Here is a 15,169-nt window from a genome sequence, read left to right as displayed (position 1 = left end):
TCACCGCAGCATTATTTGAAGGGTACCTGGCTGAAGAGGGCATCCGACATGCCCTCTCAGCGCCGTTCCACCCTGCGTCGAACGGCCTTGCTGAACGCTTTGTTCGGAGTGCGAAGAAGCGCTATCACGAAGCGGCCCGGCGATTGGCAGGCACAGATCGACGCATTCCTAACCGTCAACACAGGACCCCTGTGTGGCCACCGCCGCAGCCCAGCCGAGCTATTAATGGGCGGAAGCTCCGGTGCCCGCTAGACCGGCTACACCCGAACTACGTGCAGGACGGGTTCAAAACAAAACCAGATAGAATCCGGGAATTAAACATAGGAGACTCAGTGTGGGCACATAATTACAGCGACGGCCCAACTGGAAGAGGGGATAGTCATAGACAAAGCGGGCCCCAAATCTTATCTAGTGGAAATAGACGATGGCAGAGTTTGGAGGCGCCACATAGATCAATTAAGAAACAGATTGAGCGATAAGGCAGAATTAGGCGAGACCAGCCCTGACTATGATTTAATTAACCCCACAGCTGACTGGAGCCGAGAACAAACAGAAAGCGAGAACCAAACAGAGACTTATCTGAGTCAGGCGAGGTCCAGCGACACCCTCCGGTCCCTCTAGAGGACAGCAGGTCCGAGCCGGCGAATAATCCAGGGCGGATGGCGGGAGGAGGAGCTCAGAGGAACGAAAAGTCCCTCCGCAAGCTCGACTCAACTCCAGAAAGTGAACTGCGCAGGTCCGGGAGAGTCAGGAGGCACGTACCTGCGGGACTACGTAGAGAAGTAATATGTAAATATTGGCAAAGTGCCTTCTGGGAGGGAAGGAGTGTAATGTATTACTGTAAGTTTTGGCGGGAGTTTTAGGCGGGAAGTATCTCGCTTCTGATTGGATGCAGCCTCTGGCTGAAGTGTATATAAGGAGAGGTTTTTCTCCAGAAGTTTGGCTGGGTCACACTATATTAAAGAGCTGTTGTCACTAACCTGGTCTCCTGCCTCGTCAATACCCATACTTAACAGCTAGTCTAATGAAGAGAAGGTCCAGGGGAGACAGGATAGCAGTCTTCCAATATTTGAGGGGCTGCCACAGAGAGGAGGGGGCCAAGCTATTTTCCAAAGCACCTGAAGCCCGGGCAAGGAATAATGGATGGAAACTGAACAAGGAGAGATTCAGTCTAGAAATAAGTAGAAATTTTCCGACAGGGAGAACAATCAACAATGGAACAGAAGTTGCCTTTAGAAGATGTGAGAGCTTCATCACTGGAGGCTTTTAAGAACAGATTGGACTGCCATTTGTCAGAAATGGGGTAAGGTCTCCTGCTTGGGCAAAGGGTTGGACTAGATGACCTACAAGGTCCCTTTCAACTCTGTTAATCTGATGCAATCTTGTTGATAGAGCCGAGAAACTGCGTTGGCTCTTTTGACTGATGCAGTATACACTTAGGTTACTATTCACTTACAAGCAGTGGAAGTAATTTCCCCTTCAGAGGTTTATTTAACTTGGCATCTAGTATCACTTTTCTAGTAGTATGCTTCTTCAATAGTACGCTATGAATTTTAAATAAAACTTTTATTGTATTAAATTAACCCCTCTTGTATTATGGAACAGGGTGCTGGGAGAAAGGAAAGCCCACACAATGCTATATTAATTGTTCATCAGTGTTCTTGGACAATGGCAATAACTACAGTTCCTTTCCTCATCTTGTCTAGCTGCACACTTTTTCTTAAATAAAAGAAATCTGTTGCTTTTAACCTGATCCAAAATGTCACATCCAGCGAACAATCTAAAACACAAAAGAGGCGATTTTACACCCTACGAGCAAAGACGGAAGATTCTCTGAATGTGAATAGTTTTTTAAAAAAACTATGCTCTGGGAATTCAGTCTGCATTATAAAACCGCAATGCTTTTAACATCGAAAATCTGATTAGAAAATTGTTAGAAATGAGCTACGTTCAAATATGTTGGCAAAACCGGCAATTAGGAGCAAATGGAATGTCTGCGTAAAAGAGAAACTGCCAACAGCAACAAAGATTATCACTTTCCTTCTATTAGGAGTAAAAGCATAGGGGAAATTTTATGGTTGGGTATTTTTTAAAAAAATACAGAGACATTTTCAGTGAATTGACTTGAGGAGCATATATTTTAATTGCCCTGGATGTGATATTTCTGCTGAAGGTTCCAAAGACAAGATAGATTTCCAACTCTATAGAAAGAATTAATATTGTGGAACTGTCTGAAACATCTTGGAATAGAAGAGAATAATCGTAGCTCGGGGTTGAACTGTGGGGGCCACTTGGTGCTCTCTGAGCTTGGTGCTTTTCTTGCAGAAGTTTCATTACCCAACTATGTAATATCATCAGTGGTCTGATGAGTGGGCCAGCATTGATTATAATATGATATGATTAATATAATATAATATAATATAATATAATATAATATAATATAATATAATATAATATAATATAATATAATATAATATAATATAATATAATATAATATAATATAATATAATATAGCTCTAATGAGTGGGCCAGCATTGATTATCATATTATATGATATGATTAATATAATATTGAATAATAATATTGAATAATATACTATACTACAGGGCCTCTGTGGCTCAGACTGGTAAGACAGTCTGTTATTTAACACAGCTGCCTGCAATTACTGCAGGTTCTAGTCCCACCAGGCCTAAGGTTGACTCAGCCTTCCATCCTTTATAAGGTAGGTAAAATGAGGACCCAGATTGTTGGGGGCAATAAGTTGACTTTGTATATAATATACAAATGGATGAAGACTATTGCTAACATAGTGTAAGCTGCCCTGAGTTTTGGAGAAGGGCGGGATATAAATGCAAATAATAATAATAATAATAATAATAATAATAATAATAATAATAATAATAATAATAATATTATTTAATAATAGAATATACTATAATATAATATAATGCTCTGATGAGTGGCCAGCATTGATTATAATATGATATGATATGATTAATATAATATAGAATAATATAATATAATATAATATAATATAATATAATATAATATAATATAATATAATATAATATAATATAATATAATATGATATGATATGATTAATATAATATAATATAATATAATATAATATAATATAATATAATATAATATAATATAATATAATATAATATAATATAATATAATATAATATAGAATAATATTATATAGCTCTAATGAGTGAGCCAGCATTGATTATCATATGATATGATATGATTAATATAATATTGAATAATAATATTGAATAATATACTATACTACAGGGCCTCTGTGGCTCAGACTGGTAAGACAGTCTGTTATTAACACAGCTGCCTGCAATTACTGCAGGTTCTAGTCCCACCAGGCCCAAGGTTGACTCAGCCTTCCATCATTTATAAGGTAGGTAAAATGAGGACCCAGATTGTTGGGGGCAATAAGTTGACTTTGTATATAATATACAAATGGATGAAGACTATTGCTAACATAGTGTAAGCCGCCCTGAGTTTTGGAGAAGGGCGGGATATAAATGCTAATAATAATAATAATAATAATAATAATAATAATAATAATAATAATAATAATAATATTTAATAATAGAATATACTATAATATAATATAATGCTCTGATGAGTGGCCAGCATTGATTATAATATGATATGATATGATTAATATAATATAATATAATATAATATAATATAATATAATATAATATAATATAATATAATATAATATAATATAATATAATATATAATATAATATAATATAATATAATATAATATAATATAATATAATATAATATAATATAATATAATATAATATAATATAATATAATATAATATAATATAATATAATATAATATAATATAATATAATATAGAATAATATTATATAGCTCTAATGAGTGAGCCAGCATTGATTATCATATGATATGATATGATTAATATAATATTGAATAATAATATTGAATAATATACTATACTACAGGGCCTCTGTGGCTCAGACTGGTAAGACAGTCTGTTATTAACACAGCTGCCTGCAATTACTGCAGGTTCTAGTCCCACCAGGCCCAAGGTTGACTCAGCCTTCCATCCTTTATAAGGTAGGTAAAATGAGGACCCAGATTGTTGGGGGCAATAAGTTGACTTTGTATATAAATATACAAATAGGATGAAGACTATTGCTAACATAGTGTAAGCCGCCCTGAGTCTTCGGAGAAGGACGGGATATAAATGCAAATAAAAATAATAATAATAATATTTAATAATATAATATACTATAATATAATATAATGCTCTGATGAGTGGGCCAGCATTGATTATCATGTGATATGATAAATATAATATTTAATAATATAATATAATATAATATAATATAATATAATATAGTATAGTATAGTATAGTATAGTATAGTATAGTATAGTATAGTATAGTATAGTATAGTATAGTATAGTATAGTATAACATAATATAATAATAAAATGGAATAATAACGTAACACATCACATTACATTACATCACATCACAATAATATGATGTGGTATAATATAATAATAATAAAATGAAATAATACGATATGATATAATAATAAAATGAAATAAACCAAGGGGAACAAACATATTAAGCTAATATTATTTCTGAGATGTCATTCTAAACATGAACCTATCAGATGTTTTAGACAAATCAGTTCTTAACTTAATCTGCCCATCCTCTTGATCAGCAGTGTAGAAATGATGACAATGACGATGAAATATTATATGAAATATTCAGAGGCATCTCTGGAACCTGCCCCGCAACAACAACTAAATCTCTTAGGAGATCTCACGTTCAATATGCATCCTTAAGACAAGGCCACCACTCCATTAAAAAAAACAAAACCTAGATTAATTAAGTAAAACTTTATTTTATACCCACAACAAAACATGGACCTGCTGACGTTTTCAGGCAGTCTTCTAAGAGCCTCATACGAGTCTTTTGGAGATCTGGACTATCCCATTCTTCTGGATCCAGTCCCCAGTACAGATCAATGACCTAGAAAGCCAACAAATAATATTATTCATTCATTCATTCATTCATTTATTTATTTTGTCAAGTACATATTAAATAATATATATAATGGTAAGCATGAATTGAACACATAAAATGAATACAATTAAAGGGAACATTAGGACAGGGACGGTAGGCACGCTGGTGCTCTTATGCATGCATAAAATTATACAATTATCATAGTTATATGTAGCAGGGGTGAAATCCAGCAGGTTCTGGTGAACCGGTAGCGGAAATTTTGAGTAGTTAAGAGAACCGGCAAATACCGCCTCTGGCTGGCCCCAGAGTGGGGTGGGAATGGAGATTTTGCAATATCCTTTCACCAGGAGTGGGGAGGGAATGGGGATTTTGCAGTATCCTTCCCCTGTCACGCCCACCAACCACGCCGACAGAACCGGTAGTAAAAATTTTTGGATTTCACCACTGCTACGTAGTATTACTCATGAATAACAATACAACCTATGACTCAACATTTTGAAAACAACCACACTAAAGGCAATACTTTAAGGACTGGCAATGGAGTCAGACAGCGATGTGGCTGAGGTGAGGCCAGAGCCATTGGGAAGTGAGGTGCAGATTCCAGAGCCTCTAGAGCCTGATAGTAGTGAGGCAGAGGAACAGGAAGAGCCTGTTCCTAATGCACGCATGAAAAGAGCTGCCAGAAGGGAAGAGTAGCTCAAGCAGAGAGGACAACTAGGGAGTAGGGCCAAGAGATGATTGGCCGCTCCCATAAGGCTTAAAACAGACCGGCATTTCAGCTTTGCCGGAAAACAATGCTGTAGTTGCGTCTTCTGCTTCATCTTCTTCTTTGTATACATCTTTGTTTTTGTGGCTTCTGGATGTTTGCCAGGAAGGGCCTTTGGCAGTTTGCCTAATTGGACTAAGGTTTGTGAGATAACTGAGGAATTTGTGTTGGGAGGCATTTGTTTTAATTTGAGTTGAATGACGCTGGGAATAAAGTAATTCTCAGCTGTTCGAATAAATTTTTTTTTTTCACTGACTGAGTTTCCTACTACCTACTTGGGCCTGGGTCACAACAGTACCTTTCGCTTCAACCAAATGGAGCCGAGAGTCTTTCTTCCCTAAGGCATCAGACTGGGGCAGGTCTGACAGTGACTCTGTACAGCCCCATTTTATTCTTTATTCTTGAGGTACCATGGAGGGCAGCAAGGATGTTGTGTATTTTGCTAGGAAAAGTGAACCCCTTTCCCTAATGATCTAGAGCAGGGGTGTCAAACTGGTGGCTCGTGGGTTGGATGCATCACATGCAGGCCACGCCCACCCCAGCTCCGCGAAGGGAAAAAAAATGTCACGATACGTCACGTGACAGCCATGTGACATGGCAAGTTTGACACCCATGTTCTAGAGATTCTCTGTACACCGAGCCAATCGTCATAAGGATGATCTAACTTAGCCTTGTAACAGCGAGCGCTAGTCACATATTCGCAGTGCTATTTTTAAAATATTTCATATTTTGTTGTTTGGGTTGCCATAATACTGAGCCTTTAAAATCGCAGATGTTTTACGGAGGAGGGGAGGACAAAAAAGAAAAGAAAAAAGAAAAAGAAAAAGAAACCCCCGATATGTTTATTTAAAGAAATGAAACAATACTGTGTGATTTCACATCATTTTTACCTCACGTGGATAGAAGCGTGTTACAGATAGTCCTTGACTTACGACCGTAACTGAGCCTGGAATTATGATCATTTATTTATTTATTTGGAAAATTTATAGTGCTGCCCACTTGCACATGGTGACTCAAGGTGGCTTAAAAGGTAAAAGTAAAGGTTCTCCTCACACATTTGTGCTAATCATTCCCAACTCTAGGGGGCAGTGCTCATCTCGATTTCAAAGACAAAGAGCCAGCGCTGTCCGAAGAGGTCTCCAGGGTCATGTGGCTGGCATGACTCAATGCCAAAGGCACACGGAACGCTGTTCCCTTCCCACCAAAGGTGGTCCTTATTTTTCTACTTGCATTTTTTATGTGTTTTCGAACTGCTAGGTTGGCAGAAGCTGGGACAAGTCACGGGAGCTCACCCCGTTAACGCGGCACTAGGGATTCAAACTGCTGAACTGCCGGCCTTTCGATCGACAAGCTAAGGGACCATCTTTGGTGGGAAGGGAACTGCGTTCCATGCACCTTTGGCATTAAGTCATGCCGGCCACATAACCACGGAGACATTTTCGGAAAGCGTTGGCTCTTTGGCTTTGAAATGGAGAGGAGCACCGCCCCCTAGAGTCAGGAACATCTAGTACATATGCGTGAGGGGAACCTTTACCTTTTAGGTACTTTAGACGTTTGGACACAATGTGAGAGCAACCCAAAAAGGAACTAGCGCTACTTGCGATACGAGTGGAAACATGAAAAATATGGACTATGAATGGAGAGTGTAATAGCATTGAAGTGCCTGCATTGTCTTATCCTTTGTTTGGTGCTCACAATGTCCTACTAAATGAGTCGTGAAAGGAAACATTTCACTTAGGAATAGGTTTGAAACATGTACAGCGAGCCTTCTGTCACTTCGGTAATGTTTTAACAGTTTAATTCTATATATGTCCGCTGAGAGAGAGAGAGAGAAAAAAAGGCTCTTACTGAATTGAATGGAACTTACTCCAAGATGTAATAGGCCAGGGTTGGCGAACCTTCTTGGCGCCGCGTGCGGAAACGGGAGCGTGTGCGCGCACCCTGAAAACCGCGAGAGCAGATGGTCTTGCGGTTTCTGGCACGCGTGCATGCGCGAAGACTGGCTGTCCGGAGCGCATGTGCTGGCACCGCCTGGACTTTTCGAGGTTTCAAACTCGATTTGATTGAGGGCTGCATGAGGGTTGTGTTTGACCTCGGGGGGCCGGGATGGGCTTAGCTGGGATGGGCGTGGCCAGGGTGGGTGTGGCCAGCTCAACATCACTCGTATCGGGAATAGCTGTGGTGGCCAGGTGCTAAAGCAACGCTTCCCTCAGACCCTCCCACGCTCTCATTATAACCTTCCTTCCTTCCTTCCTTCCTTCCTTCCTTCCTTCCTTCCTTCCTTCCTTCCTTCCTTCCTTCCTTCCTCCCTCCCTCCCTCCCTCCCTCCCTCCCTCCCCCCCTACCTCAGTAAGATGAGGACCCAGATTGTTGGCTGCAATAGGCTGACTTTATAAATTGCTTAGAGAGGGCTGTAAAGCACTGTGAAGCGGTATATAAGTCTAACTTCTGTCGCTGTTCCTTCCTTCCTTCCTTCCTTCCTTCCTTCCTTCCTTCCTTCCTTCCTTCCTTCCTTCCTCCCTCCCTCCCTCCCTCCCTCCCTCCCTCCCTCAGTAAAATGAGGACCCAGATTGTTGGGGGCAAGAGGCTGACTCTGTAAATTGCTTAGAGAGGGCTGTAAAGCACTGTGAAGCGGTATATAAATCTAAGTGCTATTGCTAGTCCTTCCTTCCTTCCTTCCTTCCTTCCTTCCTTCCTTCCTTCCTTCCTTCCTTCCTTCCTTCCTTCCTTCCTTCCTTCCTTCCTTCCTTCCTTCCTTCCTTCCTTCCTCAGTAAAATGAGGACCCAGATTGTTGAGGGCAAGAGGCTGACTCTGTAAACCGACTGTAAAGCTCTATGAAGCGGTATATAAGTCTAAATGCTATTGCCCTTCCTTCCTTCCTTCCTTCCTTCCTTCCTTCCTTCCTTCCTTCCTTCCTTCCTTCCTTCCTTCCTTCCTTCCGTCCCTCTTCAGTCTCCTTTCTTCTCCTTTCCTTCTTTTTCTTTCCTTTTTCCCTTTCTCCTTTCCTGTCCCTTCTTGCATGCTCAAATGCAAAATGGGAAATATTCCTCCTTTTGTCTTGTTTTTAGTTTGTTTTGCTAGCCCTCTGCCAGCAAAAACGGAGGTTGGGGGGGGGGGACATGCATCTCCCCCCGAGCTCCGTTTTCAGTGGCAGAGGGCTGCAGGAGGTTGCTGCAGCTGAAAATTGGGCCCGGGAGGGCCTCGCCTGAAAACAAGGCTAGTTCTTTGCTCTTTTTAGGGTGGCCCCGCGGGCTAAATCTAAGCACCCTGAGGGCCAGATCTGGCCCGTGGGCCTTGAGTTTGACCCCCATGCTCTAATAAATTCTGGGAGTTGGTGGGGGGGGGAAAGAAATGAGTAAACATCTTCTTCCAGTCTTGCAAAAATGGTGGTTTTAAGAATTCCCTGAGGAAAAGGCTGTGATTTAATCCCATTTGGCAGTAGCCACTAGAACCTTGTTAAGGTTTAGGGGGCAAAAAATTGTCAAGCAAAGATACGGAAACTCTGCTATCAATTCTGAATTCAGAAAGGCAACGTGGGTCACACACTGGTTTGGTGCATAGAAATTCAATAAGGTTAATGGCAACTGTACCTCGAATGGGAGTTTTATCCTAGGTCTCAATTTGTCTTTAAATCCAGCTATTTCTTTTCTTTTCTTTTTTAAAAAAAACATCAACAACTCTCAAAAACCAGTATTTAACAGGAGGCGTTTGTTCAGGTTTCCAAATGATGAAACACATTCAAAAAAATAAAATAATAAGCCAAGCCCATCTTCCAAAACAAAGTTGTTTTATTTAGATAAGCATCAGAATGGCAAAGTCTGTTGTAATTCTGGATCTGACACAAACCGGAACTACACCGCATAATATTGCAAGTTAGAAACATCCCTCAATAGTCACATTCTCCAATAAACACTCCATTCACATTTCCCGGTATCTTCAAACTCCACCTTCCATTCTCACCAGAAGCAGCCTCTCTCCTCACGGGAAAGAAAGTCGCCTAGCCAAAATAATCCTTACTATCTGGTTTGCTTCTGCAACCCAACAAGACAGACACAGACTTCAGAGGATCATTAGAAATGCAAAAAAACAATGGCTACCAACCTGCCTTCCATTGAGGACCTGTATACTGCAGGAGTCAAAAAGAGGGCTGTGAAAATTTCTACAGACCTCTCGCATCCTGGACATAAACTGTTTCAACTCCTACCCTCAAAACGACGCTATAGAGCACTGCACACCAGAACAATTAGGCACAAGAACAGTTTCTTCCCGAAGGCCATCTCTCTGCTAAACAAACAATTCCCTCAACTCTGTCAAACTATTTACTAAATCTGCACTACTATTAATCTTCTCATCGTTCCCATCACCCATCTCCTCCCACTTATGACTGTATGTAGATTGATATTGATAATGATTGTTTCCTGATTGCTTATTTGTACCCTATGACTTTCGTTAAGTGTCGTACCTTATGATTCTTGATGAATGTATCTTTTCTTTTATGTACACTGAGAGTGTATGCACCAAGACAAATTCCTTGTGTGTCCAATCACACTTGGCCAATAAAGAATTCCATCCTATCCTATCCTATCCTATCCTATCCTATCCTATCCTATCCTATCCTATCCTATTCTATTCCATTCCATTCCATTCCATTCCATTCCATTCCATTCCATTCCATATATTCTATTCTATTCTATTCTATTCTATTCTATTCTATTCTATTCTATTCTATTCTATTCTATTCTATTCTATTCTATTCTATTCTATTCTATTCTATTCTCTCCTTCCCATCTCCCTTAAGAATGTGGCGAGCCCAAAAAACAACAACAACCTTTACATAGGAAAGAGAAAGAAAAGGAATAAATGAGTATATGAAAGAGCTAAATAAAATGACTATACAAATTCGGGCTCGACAGCTGGAACTCAAAAAACCAGTATTTAACAGGAGGCGTTTGTTCAGGTTTCCAAATGATGAAACACATTCAAAAAAATAAAATAATAAGCCAAGCCCATCTTCCAAAACAAAGTTGTTTTATTTAGATAAGCATCAGAATGGCAAAGTCTGTTGTAATTCTGGATCTGACACAAACCGGAACTACACCGCATAATATTGCAAGTTAGAAACATCCCTCAATAGTCACATTCTCCAATAAACACTCCATTCACATTTCCCAGTATCTTCAAACTCCACCTTCCATTCTCACCAGAAGCAGCCTCTCTTCTCACGGGAAAGAAAGTCGCCTAGCCAAAATAATCCTTACTATCTGGTTTGCTTCTGCAACCCAACAAGACAGACACAGACTTCAGAGGATCATTAGAAATGCAAAAAAACCATGGCTACCAACCTGCCTTCCATTGAGGACCTGTATACTGCAGGAGTCAAAAAGAGGGCTGTGAAAATTTCTACAGACCCCTCGCATCCTGGACATAAATTGTTTCAACTCCTACCCTCAAAACAATCTAATAAAGCACTGCACACCAGAACAATTAGACACAAGAACAGTTTCTTCCCGAAGGCCATCACTCTGCTAAACAAACAATTCCCTCAACTCTGTCAAACTATTTACTGAATCTGCACTACTATTAATCTTCTCATCGTTCCCATCACCCATCTCCTCCCACTTATGACTGTATGTAGATTGATATTGATAATGATTGTTTCCTGATTGCTTATTTGTACCCTATGACTTTCGTTAAGTGTCGTACCTTATGATTCTTGACGAATGTATCTTTTCTTTTATGTACACTGAGAGTGTATGCACCAAGACAAATTCCTTGTGTGTTCAATCACACTTGGCCAATGAAGAATTCCATTCCATCCTATCCTATCCTATCCTATCCTATCCTATCCTATCCTATCCTATCCTATCCTATCCTATCCTATCCTATCCTATTCCATTCCATTCCATTCCATTCCATTCCATATATTCTATTCTATTCTATTCTATTCTATTCTATTCTATTCTATTCTATTCTATTCTATTCTATTCTATTCTATTCTATTCTATTCTATTCTATTCTATTCTATTCTCTCCTTCCCATCTCCCTTAAGAATGTGGCGAGCCCAAAAAACAACAACAACCTTTACATAGGAAAGAGAAAGAAAAGGAATAAATGAGTATATGAAAGAGCTAAATAAAATGACTATACAAATTCGGGCTCGACAGCTGGAACTCAAAAAACCAGTTGACCTTTAAAAATAAAATAAAAATAAAAGAAATTACAAAAGAAAGACCTGCCTTTAGCATAAGCTGGCATACTGCTGTCCTACTTCTGATTTTTCATGTGCCAGGCATAATCACATCATGGCAACTCAACATTTTTGACCACTGAGCTGAAGTGATTTGACGCCTGATTGAGCGCGCGCACAAATTGCTGCATTAAAAAGAAAACATATCCCAATTACTCCTCTCATCCCTTTTCTCCCCCACCCCACACAGTTGTGTGTAAAATTATGCAAAAACGTCCTGTTTTGTACATAAACTGTCAATATTGCTCCTCTTAGCCATGGAGGAGATTGGAATCAGGAATCTCTGTTGCTAAAATTGGGATGGTTTGACGCCGGCAGACAGATCGGCAGGCATAACTGACCTGGGCTAAACCTTAAGCACAGTCCGGTGGAGGCCCCGGGAAAGGCCAGAGCCAGGAACTGGCATGTCCCCAAGGCAGAGGGCGAGTGGGCGGCATGTGGGTGGAGGCCCTGGGGAAAGCCAGAGCTGGGAAATGGCGCATTCCCTGACCGGGCCAAGGCAAACAGCGAGCGGGCGGAGACTCTGGAGCCAGGGAATGGCGCATTATCCAACCCGGTCGAGACGAGAGGGTGGAGGCTCCAGGGCCTTGGGGAATGGCATGTTCCTGGGCCCACAACTTGAGGTGAAGGGCAAGCGGGTGGCATGTTTACCTTCGGTTAGCAGAGTGGGCGAGACGTGAAGCCGAGGCGAGGTGATTAGCTGGGCCGCGTGGTGAAGGCAATATATATAGGATGGGATGGGGTGGGCAGGGGTGTGTGAGCAGGAGGGCAGGGGGGAGGAAGCAACAACCAGGCAGGGGCGAGTGGTGACCGCGCGACCGGGCAGGTGGGGCGGGGCCAGCCAGAGGTGGCATTTGCCAGTTCAACAAACCGGTTAAAATTTCCGCTACCGGTTCACTCGAACTGGTCCGAACCATACCCAACTCTACCAATGGGCATCACAAGAGCAACAAGACACCACTTTTCAAGTTAAAGGGCGATTCCAATTCAAAGGTGAGAACAAAAACGGTGGCGCGAGCCAGACAAAAATGGATCAAACAATAACGGCATCTAATTATCCTTGCCTATGAAATCTTCTGAAGGTGACGCATGCCTGCTTTGCTTTGTGAGTCTACACAAATGACCCCTAGATATAATACCAGACGGTATCTTCTGGCTGTGACGGTGATTTTTACGTCAGCGCCATGGAGACAGCAGCCAAAACACAACACTCACGCTCACATATTGATTAGGTGGGCGTGCATTTAACATTGCAACCCAGAAACAAAAGTTGTCGGCATGTTGTACTTTGTCGCAGAAGAAAACCAACAGAAGGCAATTCTTGGGGAAATCCATAAATCCAATGGCCATTATTGTTCCATCATACCAGAGATGACATTCAGCTGGCTCGGACCAGTTCAGGCGAACCGGTAGCTCTGACAATCAGATGGCCCTAATTGACCCCCCTGCTCTAATAAATCCTGGGAGTTATTATTTTTTTTGGGGGGGGAACAAGAAAAGATTTTCTTCCAGTCTTGAAAAATAGTGGTTTTGAGAATTCCCTGAAGAATTGATCTATGACTTGATCCCGTTTGGCGGTAGCCACTAAAACCTTGTGAAGGTTTAGGGGGGAAAAAATTGTCAAGCAAAGATAGGGAATCTCTGCTATCAATTCTGAATTTAGAAAGGCAACGTGTGTCACATACTTTTTGGTCCATAGAAATTCAATAAGGTTAATGGCAACTGTAGCCCTAACTGCAGTTTTATCTTAGGTCTCAATTTATCTTTAAACCGAGCTATTTTTTTCTTTTTGGTAAATAATTCTGAAAAACCAATATTTAACACAAGGTTTTGCTTTCTGAAACTCAAATAAAATAAAATAAAATAAAATAAAAATAAAAAACCACTTGACCTCCAGAGGAACCGTCGGCTAACAGATTTCCGTTTAGCAAGCTTATGAACATCCCAGCTTAAAATTTTGAACGGTTGGAAACAGTACCTGAAATTCCATCCCATAGTTTTCCCTGCAGAATTCCCGCAGCTTGGGATACACGTGTTCTCGCAGAGCGTTTCTTTCGGCAACCGTATCTGTAAGCGAGGAAGTGAAAACAACAACAACAATGAGCAACATTGGTTGCAACCGTGTATTTATAGCTGGGTAGTTTTATGGAGAAGAGAACACTTATTTTAAAAATTGTGAACACAAGCGTGAGGCAGAAACCTTGATTCTGTGCTCTAGGGAATAGCTTGTTGAACAGAAAACACTTACTGTGACATTTACCCAAATTTAGTTGAACACTTATGGCAACAATTCAGCATAATGTTTATACACGACACAGATTTGGGATGTGTGTGTGTGTGTGTGTGTGTGTGTGTGTGTGTGTATGTTTTCTGAGGTTTTCGTGGGTGTTTGTATGTAGGTCTTTGGTTATTCGGGTTTTCTCCCGCATAAAATTGGAAGTGTCTTGGCGACGTTTCGACGAAGTCTCATTCGTCATCTTCAGGCTTCAGCTTGCTTCATATATATATATATATATATATATATATATATATATATATATATATATATATATATATATATATAGGTCTTTGGTTGTTCGGGTTTTCTCCTGAGTAAAATTGGAAGTGTCTTGGCGGCGGTTCAAGTCTCATTCGTCATCTTCAGGCTTCAGCTTCAGGCTTCTGGGAGCAATGTGTGATCGCAGCTGTTTCTTCCTTTTAACTGCTAGTGGGGTTTGAACTGATTGGATGGGAGCTTGGCTGTGCTCTGATTGGATGGGGTTTTTTCTGTGCTCTGATTGGCTGGGGGTGTGTCCTGTGTTGGTGGGGGCTTGGTTGTGCTCAGTCTAGTCTGTGCTGCAGGGGGATTTGAGCTGGTGAGCTGCATAGCTGTTGTTTGGCTTTGTGGTCGTGCTACATCTTCATATTGGGTGTCAGTCTGCTGCATGAATGGATTGGAGGGGTTTGAAATGGCTAATGTTGCAGCTGCGGTCTGGCTTCTGGTCCTTGGTCGTGCTTCATGATCAGTGTGGGTTTGGGTCTGCTTTCTGGGTGGATGTGCGGTGGTGACATCCTGTGTGGTCCTTGTGAGTGAGGGTCTGGTGTCATTCCTCGTGTTAACCCGAACAACCAAAGACCTAT

The 15,169-nt window shown here is 40.8% G+C and overlaps 1 protein-coding gene across 1 annotated transcript in view; it reads right to left on the bottom strand.

The window, feature by feature from the left end:
- Positions 1-15,169, bottom strand: part of NWD2 (NACHT and WD repeat domain containing 2) — a 97,186-nt gene that overhangs the window by 29,904 nt on the left and 52,113 nt on the right. Inside the window, exons 2-3 of the mRNA XM_058193916.1 lie at positions 14,028-14,116; positions 4,925-5,041 (exon numbers count right to left, since the gene is read on the bottom strand). Of these exons, the coding sequence (XP_058049899.1) occupies positions 4,925-5,041; positions 14,028-14,116 (206 nt within the window). The remainder of the gene's footprint in view (positions 1-4,924; positions 5,042-14,027; positions 14,117-15,169) is intronic.

Source organism: Ahaetulla prasina, chromosome 8 (genome assembly GCF_028640845.1).
Source record: "Ahaetulla prasina isolate Xishuangbanna chromosome 8, ASM2864084v1, whole genome shotgun sequence".
Taxonomy (NCBI): domain Eukaryota; kingdom Metazoa; phylum Chordata; class Lepidosauria; order Squamata; family Colubridae; genus Ahaetulla; species Ahaetulla prasina.
This window is presented reverse-complemented; position numbering and strand designations above follow the sequence as displayed.